Genomic DNA, 20,923 nt, shown 5'->3' on the forward strand with positions numbered 1-20,923 from the left:
ATCCCTTTTATCCCTTGTGATGGCTTAATGTCTCATTCCCTCTTGGCTTCCCTCCATTTCTGATTCAAAATTTCACTGTATGGGACCTTCTCAAATAAGAAACAGCTCTGATCAAGGCAACTGCTGCAGCTTTCATTTTTATAGATGATGACTAATGCTTCAGCTTATGATTGTGGTTGATTTTTGGTCTCCACCCCAGTGCTTGGAACATTGATATGGGATTTTTAGTCTACTAAGTTCTCAACATACTGTTCCTATTAGGAGCTCATCTGTGCCTGATGGCATCTCTGGAAATGGCTCTTCTCCCACCCACCCTGTTTAATTTCTGTTGCTGACTTCTGTTAACATGCCTTTGGTTTGCCCTGAGCAAATGACCAAGATCAGCATCACACCCACCCTTGTGTGGGAACAGGCTACTCTCTGTCCTTTGGGATCTCCCCCAGCTCCACCCTTTCCTCTTTCATGTCTTCCAGTCATCTCTGCAGCCACCAGATGATGATATTTTCCTGTGGTCTGAGAATGTTAGTGATGGCTCACCCAAAATGCTCATCATGGTGTGTCTGAAAGTTGCCATAAGGAAGGAAACTCCTGCTGCTAGTGGCTTCAGATCCTCAAACAGAGTGAAAGCTTCAAGGCAAGTGAAGACCCAAAACTTACATCCAGAAAGATCTCAGGGCAAGAATACTTAAAAATCTGAAGGGAAGACATGAGAGACAGGGGAGTTATTCAGTTATGTCCTTCACAAAACACCTCTGATTGTTCTAACAGCTCTCTAAGGGCTTGTGGCATTTGCATACAGACTCCTGACAACATCATACAATCATGGAATAGTTTGGTGGGAGGTCATCTGCTCCAATACCCTGCCATGGACACGGACACCTTCTACTAGACCAGATTGTTCAGAGCCTTGTCCTGCCTGGCCTAGAATATTTCCAGGGATGAGGCATTTGCCCCCTCACTGAGCAATCTGTGCCAATGTTTCATCATGCTCACAGTAAAAAATATTTGCCTTGCATCTAGTCTAAATCTACATTCTTTTGGTTTAAAATCAATACTCCTTGCTTTATTTTGACAGATCCTATCCAAAAGTTTGCCCCTATCTTTCTTATAAGCCCTTTTAGGCTCTGGCAGGGACTCTGAGGTCTCCCTGGAGCCTCCTCCAGGCTGAACATCCCCAGCTCTCCCAGCTTCCAGAGCAGAGGGGCTCCAGCCCTCAAAGCATCTCTGTGGCCTCCTCTGAATTCACTTCAGCAGCTCCACGCCCTTCTGATGTTGGGGACCACAGGGTTGGAGGCAGCACTGTGGGTTTGGTCTCACCTGAGTGGGGCAGAGGGGCAGAATCCCATCCCTTGAGTTGATGGTCACGCGTCTGGTGTCCCAGCCCAGGGCATGGTTGACTGTTTGGTCTTCAATCACACATTGCTCTGGCACCTCCAGCCTTTCATCCCCTACTACCTCCCAGCCTTCTCAAAAGGGCTGGTCTCAGCCATCAGCTGCATTAGCAACAGGCACAAGCTGAACTCCAGCAGCTGCTACAAACACTGAGTAAACATCTGACAAGAGATTTACTTTTCCCAAGGATCATCCCATGTACACCAGACAAAGGAGATATTTGATGTATCTCCGCTTTACAGCTGATGTGCTGAGCAGGTTTAAGAGGCATAAGGGCACCCAAATACTGTGGAAATAAATAGGATCTGGGCATGTGTGTACTTCTGAGGACTTCAGGTTAAAATAATTTGGTGACTGTTATAGAATATGGGGTTTTTTTTGCCCCTTGTCACATGATGAAATCCTCAGATCTGCAGGGTGCAAGGTGCTGCCTTCCTTGAGACAATATATACAGAGAAGAGATCTCCCAAGTTGGGGAAACAAAGACCTTTCACTGGCTAGGTCAGAAAATGGAAACCTGCTTTAAACACCTCTAGCCAAGACATGACCCTCCTGCTTCAGCACCAGGGTTTTTATCCTTGCTGCTGGATTCCATTGCCCAAAATTTCTGTTCAGAGAATATTTCCCATCCCATGACAGAATGGATCTTGACAATGTCTCCCAGGAAACAGTGAGAAAAGCCTTGGATATGTCAGGGTATCAAATCCAGTCTCTTCCTTATATCCAGTAGAGCAAGAATGAGATTCTGGGTTGCCGGAGCTCACCCTGGGTCAGGGGTGGCTCCATGTGGTGGAAAAGTCTCTCCTCCACCCCGTGCTTCCAAAGAAAGGCTCAGCAGTCTCTGTTGTTCAGTCTCAAGGCAGTTTATTGCAAGTTATCTAAAAGATTTTCTTCTGGGGCTGCTGTGGTTTGCTCACAGCTCAGGCAGAGGCGCACACACACCCTGACGTCCTCTCTGACTCCCGACTGCTTCTTCTCTCCCCCTCTGCCCAGGGCTGCTGCTCTCTTTTATATGGTACATTACGTGTTCATGCTTATAGTTTTTCCCCAATGCCTATTACCTATATTAAATGGTGCTTTTCTATCTTTTATATGGTACATTATGTGTTACATGGGTACAGTTTTTCCCCAATGCCTATTACCTTTATTAAATGGTGCCTTTCTACTCTAAACCAATCTGTGAGTGCCAATATCACCAGGAACAGGGAGGCAAGGAAGAAGAAAGAGGGAGGACAGGGCAGGCCCAAATCCCTCCATCTTAAAACCTCTGACCCCCATGTACAAAACCAAAACCCCCCTGTACAGCACTCAAAAATTCTTCCCTCTACTTTGTGACTACTTCTACTATAATATCTAAACTTTTGTGACTTCTTGTTCTCCCTGCAAGGTTGGTAAATCATTCCATGGCTCAAATCCAAAATCACATCTGTTTCCAGCTGCCTGCCAGGGTCTCAAATGCTTCTGACCTGGGCCTGGAACCTCCAAAAGTGTCTGAGGGACATTCTGAGTTCCGACACTGGGTCACTTGCATGAAGAAGTAACTATCCATCCATGAACACTGTCACCTGGCTGTCCCTTGTATCGGATGTATCAGCTCAAGGTTCAGAGCTTCTCTGTAGAATCAGAGAGCAGAAGGTACCAAACTAAGACTTGTCTTTTAAGGATTTGATGTGAAGTCTAATCAAAGCCTTGGCTGGAAGATATGAACATGTTAGTGCCAAGTAGCAGGAATCTGGTATCCTCAGGTCTAGACAACAGCTGAATAGCATTTCTGTCTGTCATGTCCATCACAACAGTGACAGACAATTACCAATGTATTTAGTCCAGACCTGGCAAAGCATTTTAACCAAGACCACAGACTACTCTGTGGCAGAGCTGAGATCAAAAGCTGACCCTTTGACCTCCAGTCGAGTGCTTCAACCACATGAACACATTTGTTGTGCTATTTGCTCTCCCTTTTCATGAACCTTTCTGTATTTTTCATACCTAATTTGTCCTTTGTTGTGGGTGGTTAGGGACCAACAGATTCCCTAAATTAAGCAAGTATTGGTCCTGGGAGGTCCATAGATAGAAGGAAGCTCAAGCAAAACAGGGAGAAACACAGAGATCTGCAGAACCTGAACGTTTTGGACAGTGAAATTAACATCCAAAACTGGAGCCTGAATTTTATATGCTCTTTACTACCTTGATCCTTTAGGTAGTACATCTTTATAAAGAGCCACAGTGTTTGATATTTAATCTAAATACCTTCTATCTGTCCTACAGATATTAACACAACTTCTTGTCACTGCCCTGGTGGCTACCAGTGTGTTGAGAGTTGCATTTTCTGCGTCTCCATGAGGAACAAGCATCATGATAGCCTTTTCTGTGACTTCCTACCAGGTCCTTTTCAAGTCCCTCCTTCCCTGCTCCCATTCTTGACTCTTGGTATTTTTCATCTGTGCTATTTCAGCCACTTTGCCTTGTGTCTTTCCAGCTGGGTGGGGCTAAGCTATAAAAGGAATCTGACCATCTTCCCTTGTTCCTTGGCACAGAGCCTTGGGCTATACACAGCTTGGCTAAATCATTCCATGCATTCCTTTCACTCTGTAGGAAGAGTCCAAAGGTTTTGTCACCATGCCCCCCTGCAACAGGAAATTACTGCTTTGCAGCTGCCTTGACTCACAGATCTTGGGGTGGATTTGTCTCAAGAATCTTGTGTACAGAAAGATTCCATGGCAGCATTGAATCATAAAGAGATGATGGAAGTGTGTGCAACGAGCAAGCACCATGAAAATGCTTTATGTTCCTAGACAGACATTTCTCCCCAGATCTTTCTCCTGCTGCCATTTTCCAGTTAGAAATACATGGTTTCACCCAATTGCTCAAATGTCAGAATTTTATGAAACATGCCTCAGTTACCATTTGGTGGACCACGACCCAGCTCTGCCTTTTCCATTGGTGACTCTGATGAACACAGGGTTTCTGACAAAGCAGACATGATGACATTGCATAAAAGCCACGTCCCACTCAAAGGATAAGGACTAGCCACAGTTTTAGCTTTCCTCTACAGAAACATGGGAAGTAATACAAACTCACACAAACTTAATGATGCCAGCTGCCCTTGAAAGAGGGTCTCAGGATTAAGAAGGGCATTTGCCTGATCTCTAAAGCCTTTTGCACACATCAGAAGTCACAACTACATTACTAAAGGTGTTTGTCCTAAGGAGAGAGGCCTAGCCTTAGGGTGGGAGCCATGGGGAATCCTATTTCTGTCTCCAGTGCATATCTGTTGGCACAATATTTGTGCTTGTGTCTTCTCAGGAAGCATTTGAATCCATCAACTCCATATTGCAGCCCCAGAAGATCTTCTACATTGTGGTGACCAGGACATGTGTATGTCTTTGAGTGCAGATGGGGTGTCCTGGAACGGACTGTGCATGCAAGATTTCCTGGGCAGTGCTGGAAGACTGTGTGAAGTGGAGGGTGAAAAGTTATAGAGTTGGCTCATTCCTAAAGATAGATTAGCTTTTCTTTACTCAGGATGATCAGGGAGGAGGCATTGTGGCTTATTTTGGGAGATAAATTATAGGACTACATTGACAATCCCGATTTCCTGCAGCTGGAGAGAAATGTATGGGACAAGGTGGCTGGAGCTTTCCAAGTGTTTTCATACCTAGTTTTATCTTCCAGAAGCCTTCTATGCCAAGCCCATCCAAGTCCCTTATTACTGCTTATTTTTAAACCCAGGCTGGATATCCAAAGTCCAAGATGACTAAAATTTCCAGGCTCTGTCCACAGCCTGCTTGTTTCACCCATGCTGGAAAACTAACTGAGAATACCCAAAATTTGTGTCATGATTTGCACTGAGAAGTTACATCATTCAGCATCTGGTATCATGGTGAACATGGGATCCTTCTGAGGGTCTCACATCATCGTAGAATATGGCCATGCTTACTTATTCACTTATACATCAGATTTTTCTTGTGTTCAGAGTGGTAACTGAGCATGTGAAGTGAATGCACATCATCTCTGTGGTCTGCAGAGATGATGTTCTAGGAACTTGGAAAGGCCAGTACAACAGCATGCCTTTCTGTTTCTCTGTATTTCAGACCTCTAGTTACATATTTGGTTTATGCTATGGACAGCTGCTGGATTGCAGCTTCTGGAATACTTGGTCAGGGTGACAGGGTGCTGAGTTTCTTCACAGGGTCTTACAACTGGAGAAATAACTTCTTGAAAGAGCCTTGGCATTGTACTTTGGATGTGCTGGATGGTTCCCACAGGATGCCCAGAGGAAATGGCTTTTCTCTAGCACAGCTAGAAATGTGACCTTGCAATCTTTGCTGTGGGTGATGACCTCATTAGGAAAAGGGCACTGGGATTTTCAATGAGAAGCTCAAGACAGGAGGGAATACTTTATATACTTTTTGAACATTTGCTCCAGGGAATACTTTATATACTTTTTGAACATTTGCTCCAGGGCTTATAGATTACATCCTGTTCAAAGTGTTCTTTTTTAGTAAGCTCAAAGCTTAAATTCCATTTGAAGGGGGGATTTAGCATGGACCTCTTTGCTTTGACAAATCTGAAACATTTAACATGTACTCAGTGTTCTGGTGACTTCAGTGAGAAAAAAACTTCTGGGGGTCTGCTCAAGTGCTGACTAATGAATTACAGTAATATTAATCCATAAGCTTTTTCCTCAACTCAAATCTGAGTCAGATTTCCTGTTGCTGGCTCTATCTCTATTTGGTGCCCAGTGAAGCTGGTGGAAACTTTAAAATCTGGCAGCATGTGGCAAATAAGGAAAATAGCTCTTTATTTTTAGTTCTGCCAAAATCTCAGCTGAAGGTTTGTCAAGAGGTCACCAGTCCACCTTTCATTACAAACTTGCTGACTCTGAACTTACATTGTTGTTTGTTTGATTTTCTTAAGTGTCTGATTATCTGTATAAAAGACTGAAACAGAGTGTTACTGCACAAGTTTCAACTTTTTACAAAGAGAAGCAATAGAAAAACAAAACAAACAAAACTCCCTCAATAAATCTCCAGTTAAAATGTTGCATCTGAGCAGACTACTGGCATCAGTTTCTGCTCTGGGATGAAACTTTGTCCATCCTCCAGTGAGCCTTTGAGCCAAAGTAATTGTTGGTCAGGTACAGTTTCTTCATGAAGGTCAAGCCCTTAACCTCCAGTTCTTCTTTTGCTGGCAGCCTGGAGCCTGAATATTTTGGGACAGATGTTCAGGGATGTGGATCACTTAGAAAATAGGGGGACCTGTTTACCCTTTCTTGGAGTTAGTCTGAAAGATATTATTCAAATACTTTTTCTTCATGATGGATTTTTCCTTTTAGTTTTAAAAAATCCGGTCTATTATTTTTTTCTAGTGAAAGAAACCACAAATAATTTTTCTTCTCAAAAAAAGAAAACAACAACAACAAAAAAAACAAAACCCACAAAACCAAACCCAAAGCCAAAACAAAATGAAACAAAACCCAAACCAAACCAAACAAACAAAAAAAATCCATCCCCCAGAAAACCCCCACTAGTGGTCTTGGGTCCTATATGGGACACTTAAGAAAAGAGCATGTCTTTTAACAATCTCAAAATATTCAAAGTATTCAAAGCAAGTCAAAAGCCTCATGACCTTCATCCAGGAAACACTGGCTAACAATCTGTGCTATACAACTTGGCCTTCCACCCAGTTGCTGTCCTGTGCAGGTTGTAGGGGTGCACCAAGATAGCGTTTCTAATAATCTCCTTGGAGACAAAGAGCAGAAAAATTTACATCCTGAATGAAGCAGGGATCCAACAGAAAATTATATTTCTAAGTGTAAGTTAGTTAATGCCTGGATGCCCAAGCTTGCTCCCAAAATCCTTACCAGGAAAAGTGTGTGGAAGGAAATGGGATTTTTGGCAGAAGGTCACTTATTACGTGCATCCTGAAATGGCTGGAGTGTGACATGGGCATCGGGAAACAGCAAAACTGTAGGGACAGGCAGCATTTCTTGCTCCTAAATGCGTGTAGGAAGGAGATCAAGTTGCACCCGTTCCTCTACTCTTCCTGTGCTGGTTTCCTCAGCAAGAAAACCTGCATGCATGTGTGAGGAAGGATCTAAAGTGCCTTCCAGCAGGGCTCTGGTTGAGGTGGTTGTCCCCAGGTTTAGATACTTCGGTAGAAAATCAACTCAGATGAAGGAAGGATCCTCTACATTTAATGTAGCTTTAGTTTCCTATTAAGTTTCTGAAATAAATGTATATGCTCAGTTTTTCCAGAATATCAGATGAATTTGCAAGAGATTTTTTGTTTCTTTCTTGAACTTGGGTACCCATCTTCCAACTGGCCTGTACCCAACACATCTGTGTCTTACTCAGGTTTATGTGTCCTCTTTCTACTAAGAGCAATGACCACTGTTCTACCAGAGGGTTGCTTGGGTGATACCAGAGATGTTGGGATTGCTTGGTCCTTGGGAAAACAGTCTAGGAGGATACTGGGATATCCAGCTGAGTGCTCAAGTTATCCATGCATTGAACCAGCAGTGTCTGAGAGGGCACGTGCTGCTCCCATCTCTGCCATGATACACAGAGGGAAGCAGTAGCTTCCCAAGAGATGAGTGTGCTTACAGTGCATTACAAGGAAGGTCTCAGGGCTTCCTGCCCACACCCTGCCTGCTTGCCCAAGCACAGTAGCACAGACCCCTCACCCAGCAGACCCAGCAGAGAACACTGACACATCTGAGAATTAACAGGTTCAAAAAGAGAGATGAAGATTGGTCTGACTCCAGTTCTGGCGTAGAAGATTCAGTTGGGAGGAAGGGAAGAGTTCCAGATTCCTGATCTCTTCACAAATGTTCTGTTATTTTCTCACCAAAATGGTGTTTTGTCTGTATTCCCTTCAGCAATCACAACAAAACACACATTTTCTCACCCCAAAATAAGGTAAGAATTTCTGGTAACTTTTGCCTGGAAATGTGGCTGAAGTAGCTATGGACAATTAATTAACAACATAGACACAAAGCAGACCCCCAGTCCTGGTATTAGTTGGCAAGAATTGTCTAGCAACTCAATCTAAACTGCTGCCAGGAGGGTGAGATGGGAAGGAAGCCTGAACACGTCACAGAGGAATTTATATCACAGGCTACACTTTCACATGTGATGTTTTTTCCCCCCACCTACTCACACAGTAGGTTTGTGACTTTAATCTGTTTATTTTTAGTAGGAAGTATAAGTAGGTAAATACTCTGAACTGATAGTGCTCTGAGCGAATATTTTAGGCAGGGAGGATTAATAGTATATGCATGCTAATTGTTGTTATGTTTCTGGGTAATATTGATTTTGGACTTGCTCCACACACTCCCACACTCCAGGAGAATAGTTGTTCAGCTACTATCACAAACACTCCCTGCTACTACTGTACAAACTTCTCAAGGTGGGGGTTCCACACCTCCCACATCCCCCTCCTGTTCTCTGCTAAAAAAGTTGGAGCCATTGGAAGCTGCCAAATAGGTCTTTGGAGAGAATCCTCTTGTTTGTCTGCAGGATGAGTGGAGGAGAGACTATGGCCATGCAGGTTGTGAGAAATGATACTCACTTCTAAAAAATTTAAAAGGTTTATTAAAATCTTATCAAAAATACAACAGAAGACTGAATAGAGAAAATATTATAGTGCTGGGAGCAGAGGATCTTTCCCACCATCAGCACCTTGGTCTGTGCCATGGATCTTTCCCACCATCAGCACCTTGGTCTGTGCCATGCATTCAGAGTGCCACACGCCCTCCTCCAAATCATAAACCACACAATTGTTTAGGTTGGAAAAGATTATTGAGTTGAATTGTTATGCCAGCACTGCCATATTCACCACCAAGCCACGTTCACATCTTTTGGACACTTCCAAGGATGGTGATTCCACCATTCTGTAGGCAGCCTATTCCAGTGTCCCATCCCACAGCAAAGCTCAGTTCTGTGAGGCAGTCTCCATGGCATAGAAATCTAGATCTTCTAGGACTATGTTGAGGAAGCTGTCTCATGCTTTTCTTTAGTCATCCTAACTAACTAAAGAATTTCTTGGTAATTTCCAAGGGGAACTTAATTTAGATTTGACATAAGAACTTCTGTTGCAGTGTGATTTCATGGTTTACCCCAGAACCCCGGGTATCACCCCTGAAGATTTCCTCCCAGGTGTGTCATCACCCCTCCTTTCCCCACCCTGACCCTGCCAGCACTGTCTGTCACTCCTGGCATTCCAGAAGTGCATCAAGTGGTTGGGCAGATTCAAAAGATGCCCTCCACCCACTGGGGGATATTGGGCCATCCAGGGGTCCTTTGTCCCCTGAGACCTCCTCTCCTGTACCTGGTTGGTGCCTCCCTACCCCTTCCCCCTTCCCTCCCCCAGGTAAAAGGGACAGACATGGTCTGAGAGTTCTGTTGGAGCAATTACTGGATTCAGAGCCTGCGGACCAGAATAAAAGCTCTGGATTAAAACTCTCCGTCAGAACCTACTCCTTTCCTTCACCATAGCCTTAAAAGCCTCTCCAGCAGAGGGAAACCTGAGGGAGCAGACCCTTTGTGAGAGGAATCTCCATCCCACTGCCACCTGAGCTCCAGCATGTCTGGGCTTGTCTCCATGCACCCAGCTAGCCAAAAGTGTCTCTGGGGTGAAACACCACAGTTGCTGCCATTTGGTTCAGCTGCAGGGGCCAGACAAAACAAGTCCCATCCCCAACATTGGTAATATCAATAAACTTCCATTCCTTACATTACTGCTGTCTGCTAATCTCTAGACTGTAGATTACTGCAATATGACCACAGAGTCCAGGAAGGACAGGACAGAGAAAAAGGGAAAGGGAAATAATGAAGTCCTTTGGAAATCACACAAAGGACACCCTTTCCGCCTCAACCAAGATCAAGAATGTGATTTACAACGTGTTATAAATGAAAATTTATTCAGCCAAATTAAAAAAATAAAAATAGTTTTATTTGCGGTCAAATTCTATCTAGCCAGCTACGAAAAAAAACCCAGTGCTGAGCCTGGGGATCGACCCTGGGTGTGCAAGAAGGAGTCAGCCTCAGCAGAGGTTTTTCACCTATGCCCACACACCTCCATCCTGGCACAAGCAGTTTTTATAGGGAAAATTCCACCTGAGGCCAAGATTTCTGCAATCAGTCTTTTCTTCTATTCAGAGTCCATAGGTTAATAAGATTTTCTCTTTTGGTGATGAGGAAGAACAATTCAGTGTTCGGAGTTGTTGAATCCTGTGATGAAATTTACAGGAATGCTGCATTTACATGTATCTGTTCGAGGATTTCTATAATATCCATCTTGGGTCATTCAGGTGATGATCAGCACCTGGGGTCCCAATATCTCCCCAGACATGGCCCATCTCCTGGCAAGCCGTACCTTCTTACTTGTAAATCAGTATCGAGTATAACCTAACAAGTATTTAACATTACATATTTAACACAAGGAATGGCATGAATTATGTTTATTACCCATAACATAACGAAAACGAACCTCACTCTCCTAAAAATGTTCTTGGACACGAAAATGTTTTAAGAATGAAGTTGGGTAATTTATACTTTTTTCTCTAGGTGTGGAAGGTAAGGAGAAAAAAGATAATGGGAGGCACAGCCCATCTCAGTCAGGAACTTGGTAACTTTTGAGTTCTTATAAATTCTGCAAACAAGGGTAGCACTACCAAATCAACCATCTAGGTGCAAACTGTGGCTGTGTCTCACTGTAACAGGAGCTGCAGCTCTTTGTAGGGGATTTTGGTAGTTCCTCTCTAGTTGTCCTGCTGGCATCTGTATACCATCATTTCCTACATTCCATCTGTACATACCATGTACATCCAAATTAACCAATTTACCAGATCAACTCTTTTACTCGACTTTTGCAAAGGGACTAAAGCTCTGGGGCCAGAGTTGTTCTTGTGCCATCTCCACCTTGATTGAAAGATTTAAAGGATCTAGGTTACATTTACCCTCAAGTCTAAAGTTTGCAACCCCTGTTCCTCAACCCATTTACTTCAGCTTGAGGTTCCTATTTTATTTCCATACAATAACTTTCCATAAAGCACCTGTGCTAACCCTAACCAGAAGTAACCCCAAGCCCTGCAGAACTTTCACAGTGGCTGATCAGACGAGGCAGTTCCTCACTGTCTGTGCCCTACTATCAGTTAAATTTCATAGCAATTATTTATAATATGGCCATTTAATAACAATTATTTTTCGTAAAGCCTTATCCTGTGTTCTCTGTACTTAGTAAGTTCTGCTTTGCAGCATCTTCCTGGGTTAAGATGCTTTGGCAGATATTTATTATGATTTTGGTCTTCTCAATTCTCTTTATTACAGGAGAACTCATGCATGCCTCAGGACAAACCCACAGGGGAAAACAATCTGCAACCAAATGAGTATGTGCATCTTCAAAGAATGGCTCTAGCAAGCCTCCACCCTGACCAAAATCCCTGCTTCACAGGGAAGGCAGCCCTCCAGCTCTCAAATTAGTAATTCTGGGCTTGGATGTGTCACATTTACATGGTATATTTGAACAAAAGATGTAAATCAAGAGCTAAAACTATGCTGTGGTCACATATACATCTATATTATATATTTTAATGCAAAAACCAAGGCTGCACAATGCTCAGTTACAGCTATTGCATCCACCTGTAGATTGATGCAGTTGGAAAAAAACCTTTCCAAGCATTCAAATCTTTCTCTGGACACCTTTTTAATATTAAGAAATACTAGAAAGTTACATCTGATGACAGTGTTTTGTTAGTACCCTGTGTCTCTGCAGTCCTGAAGTGGGTGCAGGAAGAATTGAACAAGTTGCAGTCTGGAGAAGAAAACAAATATCCCTCTTTCTGGGAACACTTCAGCTTCAGCTACAACACTTTGTTCTCACTAAATTTGTGCTTCTTCCCTGTGGTTTGTTCTCATCTCATTGTGAGTCTCTTCTCAATATAGTATTTTTATTTCACATCCAAAATAAACCAAGAAAAAAACCGGGGGAAAAAAAAAAAAAAAAAAGCACATACTAGGAAAGAATAAAAGATAATGCACAGGTGGTCACTGGAAAAGGTTGTTGAGTTTCCATCATGCTAGATTTCCAAAAACCACACATGACATGGTCCTGAGCAGTCTGACCCTCCTTTGAGCAAGAGGTTTGGACCAGATAATCTCCAGAGCTTCCTGCCAACCTCACTGATGTGGGCACAAGGAAGTGTTCCCAGCTTTTTGCTTTATGCAGGTCTTGGGCAGCATCCTTGACAGTAAAAAAACCTGTGCAAAGAGACACTTTCAGAGCCTTTAGCTGACTTCTGGTAGAGCCTGATATGAAGGAAGTCACAAAATACTGGAGATCTATGAGCCTCTGGAACAGCTCTGGCTAAGAGCTGTGACAAGCTGATTTTTTACCATTAAAGACAATTTCTGAACAATGTATTTGTCTAATGAGTATATATTTGGCTCTTACAAGTAAGGATTATCAAAGTTTTACTCAAAGCATCACCAAAAAGGATTCATGCTAGGTAGTTTGGGCATTCAGGTGACAGAATTAGATAATCTTGGTTCCTTCCTTCCAAGCCAAACCATTCTATGGAGCCTAAACCCCATATGTAGTCCATAAAAGACTGGCTGATATGGCTACCTCTGAAGGGTCCAGTAACAGCCCAAAAAGCCCATGGTCCTAATCACCCACTCCCAGCTGGGTGACAAGAGTAGCTGTTCTAAATCCATTTAATAACAGCTACAGAAAACAAGATCACCAGGATCACAGAAAATTTCAAGACTGCTAAAAGCCATACTGAGCTGGAAAGCCAATGAAAACACCAAGAAAACGAAAAAAACCCCAAACAACAAACCAACCAACAACCCCCAAACAAACAAAAAACAACAAAACCCACAAACAAACAAAACCAAACCAAAACACAAAAAACTCCTTTTTTTTTTTTTTTTTTTTTTTTTAAGAGGCCAACAATTGAGCAAAACTAAACTTCTAGGAAGTTTTAAGTAGGACCAGGTCTGGAGTACTTGACATTTCTAACAGATAACTGTGATAACAGTTATCAGAGAATGGTTTGAGATGGAAAGAACCTTATAAATCATCCTGTTTCAAGCTATTGCTGTGGGGGCAGTCCTGGGCTTTAAAAATTATGTAAGACTATTTGATTACTCTTCAGTCCACAGTGCTTGAAACTTCTTAATATCTTTTCTGTACCAAATAATTCAAAGACCCTTTTCTCTAGAATTAATGAGCAAGTTTGCAGGTACTGATTTTCCTATTTTAACACTTCAACAACTTTTCACCAAAGTACAGTGAAAACAAGCGCCTCCTCCCGCCCCCAAACCCATCCAAGATGATAAGATGATTAACTATCTCTGCATGCCAGTCATAGCTCTACATGCCTCAAAGTACCACCAAGTTCTCTTTTTTTTTTTTTTTTTTACAGTTTAAATCCTTAGCATATTAATGAAACTCTCAATTGCCAGTATCAGAGATACAAGGCCACTAGATTTCAAATTGCAGCATCTGTGCTGATTGGAGAGAAAAGACTGCAAATGACAGAAAATACTACCCCCCTTGTCAAACCCAGTTAATTATCCTCAATCTTACAACTGATTTTTTTTCCCAAGTTTTTATTTTTTTTTTTTCTTTCCTGTCAAAGTGTCAAGGTCCTGGCACAGGTTGCCCAGAGAAGCTGCAGCTGCCCCATCCCTGGAAGTGTTCAAGGCCAGGCTGGACAGGACTTGGAGCAGCCTGGTCTAGTGGAAGGTGTCCCTGCCCATGGCTGGAGGGTTGAACAGGATATGTTTTAATGTCCACTCCAACCCAAATTATTTGATGATGATACTTTACCTATATACCAGACTGACATGCCTCAACAACAATTTCTTCTTGCAAAGGAACCCACAAATTCACCTAAAGGTACTTCTTCCCTAACTTTCTCTTTGATAAGCTATGTTAAGCTCTAAATTTATTATAAGGTAAGCATTTGTTTTCTGCTGGAAGAAAACAGATTCAAAGATTCTCAGGACAGACTCTGAGTAGGGGAAAAGACTCAGTCCCAGAGTTTGGAAGGAAACCATGCAGAGGTGTTAGCATACATTAGTCACGGTTTACTTCAAAATTTAGGGAAAGGAGCCAAGCATAGAGACACAGGTGCTAAACATACTTTTTACAGGCAAACCCTAAAGCAGTATTTTTGTAGTTCATGACCTTAAATTATGATCAGTTTTATCTGGATTCAATGTTGCCAAGCTGAAATCATCTGCCTTTGTGTGCACCTGTGGGAATGCACAACCACCTTCACCTGTGAAATGATTAGACTTCAGGAACTATTTCTGCATTAGAAACAAAAGCATATAGTCTTAATTCAAAATTTTAGACGTTTTTAGAAGGTTTTAGATAGGTGGTTTTGTTTGTGTTTGTTTTTTTTTTTTTTTTTAAATCCCATTGATTTAGTCATGTATTCTGTTCAAAGGGCCCTTAAGGGGCCTTTTTCTATTTTGCTCTGAAATTTCAAAAGCTCATTTTGTAAGTCGGAGAAATACTGAGACTAAAAATAGTCACCACAATGGTTTAACCCTTCCAGAAAACATGCAGAAAAGTCTTCTGTGATTCCTTGTATTTTTAAAGGACACATAAAGTCCCCCTAGTTTCAGTACTTCCTCTAACTTCAGTTTACTTTTTTGAAAATTCATGTGTGTTGCTGCAGCACTAGAGCACGTTCATTAAACTGCTGAATTCAAAGCAACTAATTAATGCCATTTCCCTTGCTCTACAATTTATCCAGTTGTCTGATAAAATACAAGCCTATTCCCTGCTAATTCCCAGTACAAAAAATTATCACCACCATACCTACTCCTTCTTCCATTCCAAGAAAGGACATCAAATTAATTTCAGGAATGAAGTTGCAGCTTATGAGGGACATGGAATATGCAAATATTGTTTTACACGCTGATGTTTTATTTTTAGCAGTTTGATGATATTTATAGGGCTGTAAGAAGTGGATACGTGGCTGCAGGGGGATGAAGTATCCCAAAGGCAGGTAGGAAAAAAGCTGCACATCTGCCAGGCAGGACAAAAGAACAGGCAGTGATGCCTGGAGTTCATGCAAAGGAGAGAAGGCCAAATGCCCAAGCACCTTATCTTACTGCCATTATAAAAAATCATGTTAAAAAAAACCCCAACTGTATCTACCCTACATGTTATCTCACCTTGTCCATTATCTGTAAAGGTATTCATATGATGAAATGCTGAAACACACAAATTCAATAAAAGAATCTGAAGACAAACAAATTGAAATTTGGGAAAGCAGCAAGACAAGAATATCAAGAATGAACACACTGATTACCAAAGTTCCTTCTTCTAAATGTCTCATTTCACCCCTAGACATCCCTACCATGTGCTTCAACTTGCCAACCTTAAATCAATCCCTTCTCAGAGAAACATGAAAAGCTTTCAGATGTTAAACAATTTGTTGTCTTCAAAGAACTGTCAGATAGTTCACTGTAGCTGTCCATACCTTTGCTCCAGTCATCATTAAAGAGGTAAACAAATGTCTTACATAAAACATCAGAATAACTTGGACCAGAACTCAACAATATCGTGAATCTGTTATGTGTTGAATTCACCTTACACTATTTCTTGGTATCTATCTGTGGCTGGGGAGATCATATACCTTCACCTAAAACTGAAACTGTAACACAGGGCAATGTTCTTAGTCATAAGCTTAAGAAAAATCTTGCTCTCTTTTATATTCTCATGGCCCTCCAGTCCTACATATACCAGGGACACCCAAAGCACTGCAAGAGCCCATGTGACAATGAAAATTTGATATAAGAAAAAAGAACTGTGTATGTCACCTGCTTTGGGCCCTTCACAACTGGGTATGGAAATACAGACCATTCCTTAAGCTGACTTATGCAAAGCACAACAAACTGTCCATTTACCAATAACATCAGTATTAAGCCTCTTTTTGTCATCCTGTAGCAATGTGGAAGTTTCACAATTTAGAGCATAACTTCTTCACTTTTGTTGCTTGCTGTGATTTCATTAAAACAAGAGTAAAATCTCCTAAACAGTTACAAAAACCTTAACTACCTACAATGACATATTGGCAGGGTTATTATTTAACTAAAGAAAGAAATGTGGAATGTTTAATTTATAACATATTATTCTCTTCAGTCCTGAGCACTATGGACATCAGAATCCAAACCAATACTTGATTTCAACACAAAGGTAACACAAAAATCATTAGTTTCATAACCCACTATTCCAGTATTCGCATGTCAAATTTATCAGGACATTTCTCCACAATTATATTCTACATTATTTTAGAACTAACGTTGATGGAAAAAGAAAACAAAAGGAAAAAAGAAGTATATGAAGGTCCTAGTGACTTTGTTTATAAGACAACTGATGTTAGAGAAAATCAAGAGCCCCCTCTTGGGGTTACTGCAAGTTTAACATTAAGTGGATTCAGAACAGGTAAGATAAATGGTTTTTAGGGTTTGTATTTTTCAGTTTGAGCTACTCCAATTGGAATTTAACCTTAACTACAGTATCAACAGTAAAATGACAGTTTAAAAAGAAAAGACTGACGCAAAAAGCTGTATTAGACTTTGGATGAAATCTACTTACAGTACTTCAGCACCAAAACGTGGGCAGTTAGGCTTATACATTAATATACAATTAAATGATATGTCAAAGTCATAAAATGCTTAGTTATTTATAATGAAATCTATACAAAACAGTTAAAAACATGGTTTTATATACATTTTGAAAAAAAAAAGTATTGTCTTATTATCAGAATGTATTAAAACTGGCTCTCTTGTCCCATCTGAACCCAAACCACTCTCTGTGACTTGTAACTACCACAAAACCCCAATGTATTGCTTCATTAAGCCAAGGCATAAGGCTAATTTTGAAAACCCACCATTATATACCCATTTCAGCTTTTAAACTCCCCAAATGGTCAAATTTAAAAACAGCATGTAAGAGTAAAATATAGATTTTTAGCAGTCTTAGCTCACTTCTAAATTCTCAAGTTCAACTTGGAAAGATGTTGAACTATTTATCCCCAGTTTTGAAAAACTGATTAATAGCAAAATGCACCTCCTTCTCCTTGGTTTGTACTAGAATTAATACAACTGCCTGTTTCACAGGAACTTTTTTCAACAACTTGTCTCACTTTAAATTTCATATTTAAATAAATAATCAAAGATTAACTAGAGTAGATGAGCACTTTGTACGCTTACGGCAGAAAGGCCTCATCTACTACTATCCTATTTCTTGTAAAGCATGAAAACAAAACTCCACTAGCAAATCCACTTTGCTACCAGTTAGAGATTTTGCTTATTTCCAAATATTTACCACAAGAATTAAAAAAAAATATTTTAAACTTCTGAAAAATTTTTTAAGCGAGCATGAGTGCAAGAAAGCCACCCAGTTCCAAAATTTCTGGGGCTTTTCAAGCACTGTCAGAGACATTTTTTCTCTCACATGCTATTTGAAAATAAAAATATTTATTAAATGTTTTCCTTTTTTTAATGGTGTTTTGCTCAACAGCTAAAAAGACACAGCAAAATAATGCTCCCTTTTCACTTAAAGCTGTTTCAGTATCTGGGCAAGGGCTTCAATAGCACAAGTTGTAGTATTCATTACAGATTTGTTTTTGAACAGGAGTACATTCCACTGTCACAGGTCTACTAAATCTTGGTACCTACATATTCTCTTTTTTTTTTTTTTTTCCCCGAAACAATTTTTAATATTCAGCTTTTGCAATACTGTCTTGTTAAAACATCCTGATGCTTCAGGAGTCCGATGAACAATTCTAATAGGCTAAGTGCTCTAAGACATCACAATAGAAGGGCATCTTGGATGCTCAAAATCCCAAGATATTTTAAAGTACACTCCAGTGTCTCTATTCCTTAGGATTGTTCAACAGAACTTTGAGAGGGGCTGGGCTCAGTGCCATCCTCAGTGCTACTGTCCACATCTTGCTCCATTGCTGTTTCCTCGTCATCGAGGCGCTGACTGGTGAAGTTGTTGAGCTCCAGGAGCCCGCTGGGTTCCACCACCACGTTGGAGCTGGAGTGACAAGGGATGGGATAGTGAGGGATAGTCTGAAAGAAAGAAAATATTTAAGTTTAATGAACAATATTGAAGGTAAAGACATCTGTGCAAGCAGAGAGATTTGTGGAAAAGGGATTATTTGGTTTCCAAGGGCAATCTTCCCTAACTGAGGCTTCAAAGCAGCTTTTCACTGAATTGGGTTTTGAAAGGTAAAATTTGAATAATCTTGTTCTCCAGGCCTTTGATTTTTCCTTAAGGTCTGGGGCAGCATAACCAATGTCCATCATCCACCATTCTGTAAACCCAAAGCAGAGACAGTATTTTCTTCAGCCTGATCTTTTTCAGACGAGACGTGGTGGTAAAAGAATAATCTGAGTTAAAATGACTCACAAGGATCATCAGGTCCAACTCCTGGCCCTGCACAGGACAACACCAAGAATCCCACCAAGCAGTTCATTGCCCAAGCACTCCAGGAGGATTATGTTTTTTGTATACAACAGAGTTCAAGCTCTGGCCCTGCTCAGAGCTGCAGCTCAGAGGCTGAGGAAACACAACTGCTATTTATTTCTAATATAATTATTCTGGTTATTATGTTATTTATTTTTATAGGTTAAAAAGCTAAATCTCTGACTTTATACAACTGGAATTCTGGGCATTGTTTGACTTTTGAAACAGCTCATAGCATGCCACAATGATAAATAATATAAATTCTCAAAAGATACAGGTTTGAAGTAAAACAGAAATTTATCTTTTTCTATATAAGGAGGACTAGAAATGAATACAGAACAGGTAATTACTACAAAAGAGAAGTTAGCCCCAGTAAAGACTTCAAGAAGTAAAATGAAAAAATTGAACTCTCTGTACACAAATTGTTTCCCACATCAGAAGTATTTTCACTGTAACACACGTATGATACATATTAAAACAATTTCAACCCACCCTACCATTTGTGTGAACATATGCCGTGCCAACTTGTCTACAAAGATTCACATTATACCACTTGGAAGCCTTATATACCTCCTAAGCTGACATTCTGACAACTTATTACAACATAAACCATCATATTTAAGGCAGCAGAATCAATGAAAATATCAAACAAAGCAGTTAGGAAATGAATCAAAGCATTTAGGCTGAAGATCAATAGTAATTTTATCTCAGAAGTGGTCTTACCCTAAGTGAAGTTAAAAAGCTTTCTTCTGATTTCAGACCTTATCTGCTGAACCTTTTGAGTAAGCACAACTCTACAATGTCATTAATTTTACACTTGGAAGCAACTTTAATAGATAATATAAAAGATTCTAGAACATAACTCCATACTAAGTGTTGAAGCAGTTTTAAGCATTGTAAATTAAAGTACTTTGTAAAATGAGTTTGGTTGGTTTTTTTAACAGAAGGAAGACACTGAGGGCAGAGTGAATGATACCCAGTATCTGAATGATACAGAAACCTGAGCCCAATTAAGAAGAATTACACTTCAATGTAGCAACTGATTCCAAGCTAAGAGTAGAAACAGAACCAGACAGAACCAAAACCTGGGGAATAAACTCACAAGTACTCAAACATCATTCAGTGACTATCATGGCATCAGACATGTGTTTGCTGTGCTCAATCTTTGCCTTATTTGCTCAGTCTTCTCTTACCTGGACAACAATTTCTGATGAGCTCTCTTCAGCTTTCTTTTGTGATATATGCTGAATGTGTATAAACTGGTTTGTTGTAGGTATTCCTTGTGCATCGAGTTTCCTCTCTGTTAAAGTAGGACCAACAGCAGGAGGACTTGAGCTGGATTCTGTATGTGTCTGTTGCTGGGGGATGGAAGGTGCCATCATCCCTACTGCAGCCACCCTCAGGCCCTGGGTACAAGGTGACGACTCTGCTTCACTAGCAGGTTTATTAGTGGACGTGGCCTTGTTTGGGGAATCCACTATGGTATGTTCTATGTTTGCATCAATGTGAGCTTCCACCATAGACACTCTCAATATATCTGCTACTGATGTCTCCGTAGATGCCTGCATGGGAAATAGGCTGGTAACCAGCAATGCCAGTTTGGACACAGAACTGCCACCTGCTACCTCTGAAACAAAAGGAGGCTGACGCCCCTCAAAAGTTATCTCTGTAACAGTGGATCCTTGCATTACAGTTAGATGTTGCACCTGAAAATCTAACTTTTGTTGTGCATATTACAGTTAATATTTTTTTAATTGAAATCCTCATCAATATTTCCAAGGACAGAATGGCACAAACAACATACTTGCTATTAGGAAGACAATTGAAACTCAATGTTTTAACAAAGGAATTAGCAATGATAGGGCAACAGTTAATTGAAGCCTAGGGAGAAGCAGCTTTTTAGGCTGCTAGATAGGATTGTAGCAGTATAATATCACAGCAGCCTAGTTTTCCTCTGGGATTTACAGCCCCCTGGTATGTTTGCTAGTTTTCACGTCTATTCCTGAAAGGACCAAAAAAATTTGTA

At 40.8% G+C, this 20,923-nt stretch overlaps 1 protein-coding gene across 17 annotated transcripts in view; it reads right to left on the reverse strand.

The window, feature by feature from the left end:
• Positions 1–16,873: 16,873 nt before the first annotated feature.
• EMSY (EMSY transcriptional repressor, BRCA2 interacting) overlaps positions 16,874–20,923 on the reverse strand; it is a 41,102-nt gene continuing 37,052 nt past the window's right edge. For 14 of the 17 annotated variants that reach the window (XM_030258635.4, XM_030258460.4, XM_030258341.4 and 11 more), the window contains 2 exons: positions 20,091–20,459; positions 16,874–18,500 (listed from right to left, as the gene is read on the reverse strand). In XM_030258635.4, coding sequence (XP_030114495.4) covers positions 18,306–18,500; positions 20,091–20,459 — 564 coding nt within the window. In that variant the 3' untranslated portion in view covers positions 16,874–18,305. The remainder of the gene's footprint in view (positions 18,501–20,090; positions 20,460–20,923) is intronic. The other 3 variants (XM_041721507.2, XM_030258887.4, XM_030258833.4) reach the window with 1 other exon arrangement.

Source organism: Taeniopygia guttata, chromosome 1 (genome assembly GCF_048771995.1).
Source record: "Taeniopygia guttata chromosome 1, bTaeGut7.mat, whole genome shotgun sequence".
Taxonomy (NCBI): domain Eukaryota; kingdom Metazoa; phylum Chordata; class Aves; order Passeriformes; family Estrildidae; genus Taeniopygia; species Taeniopygia guttata.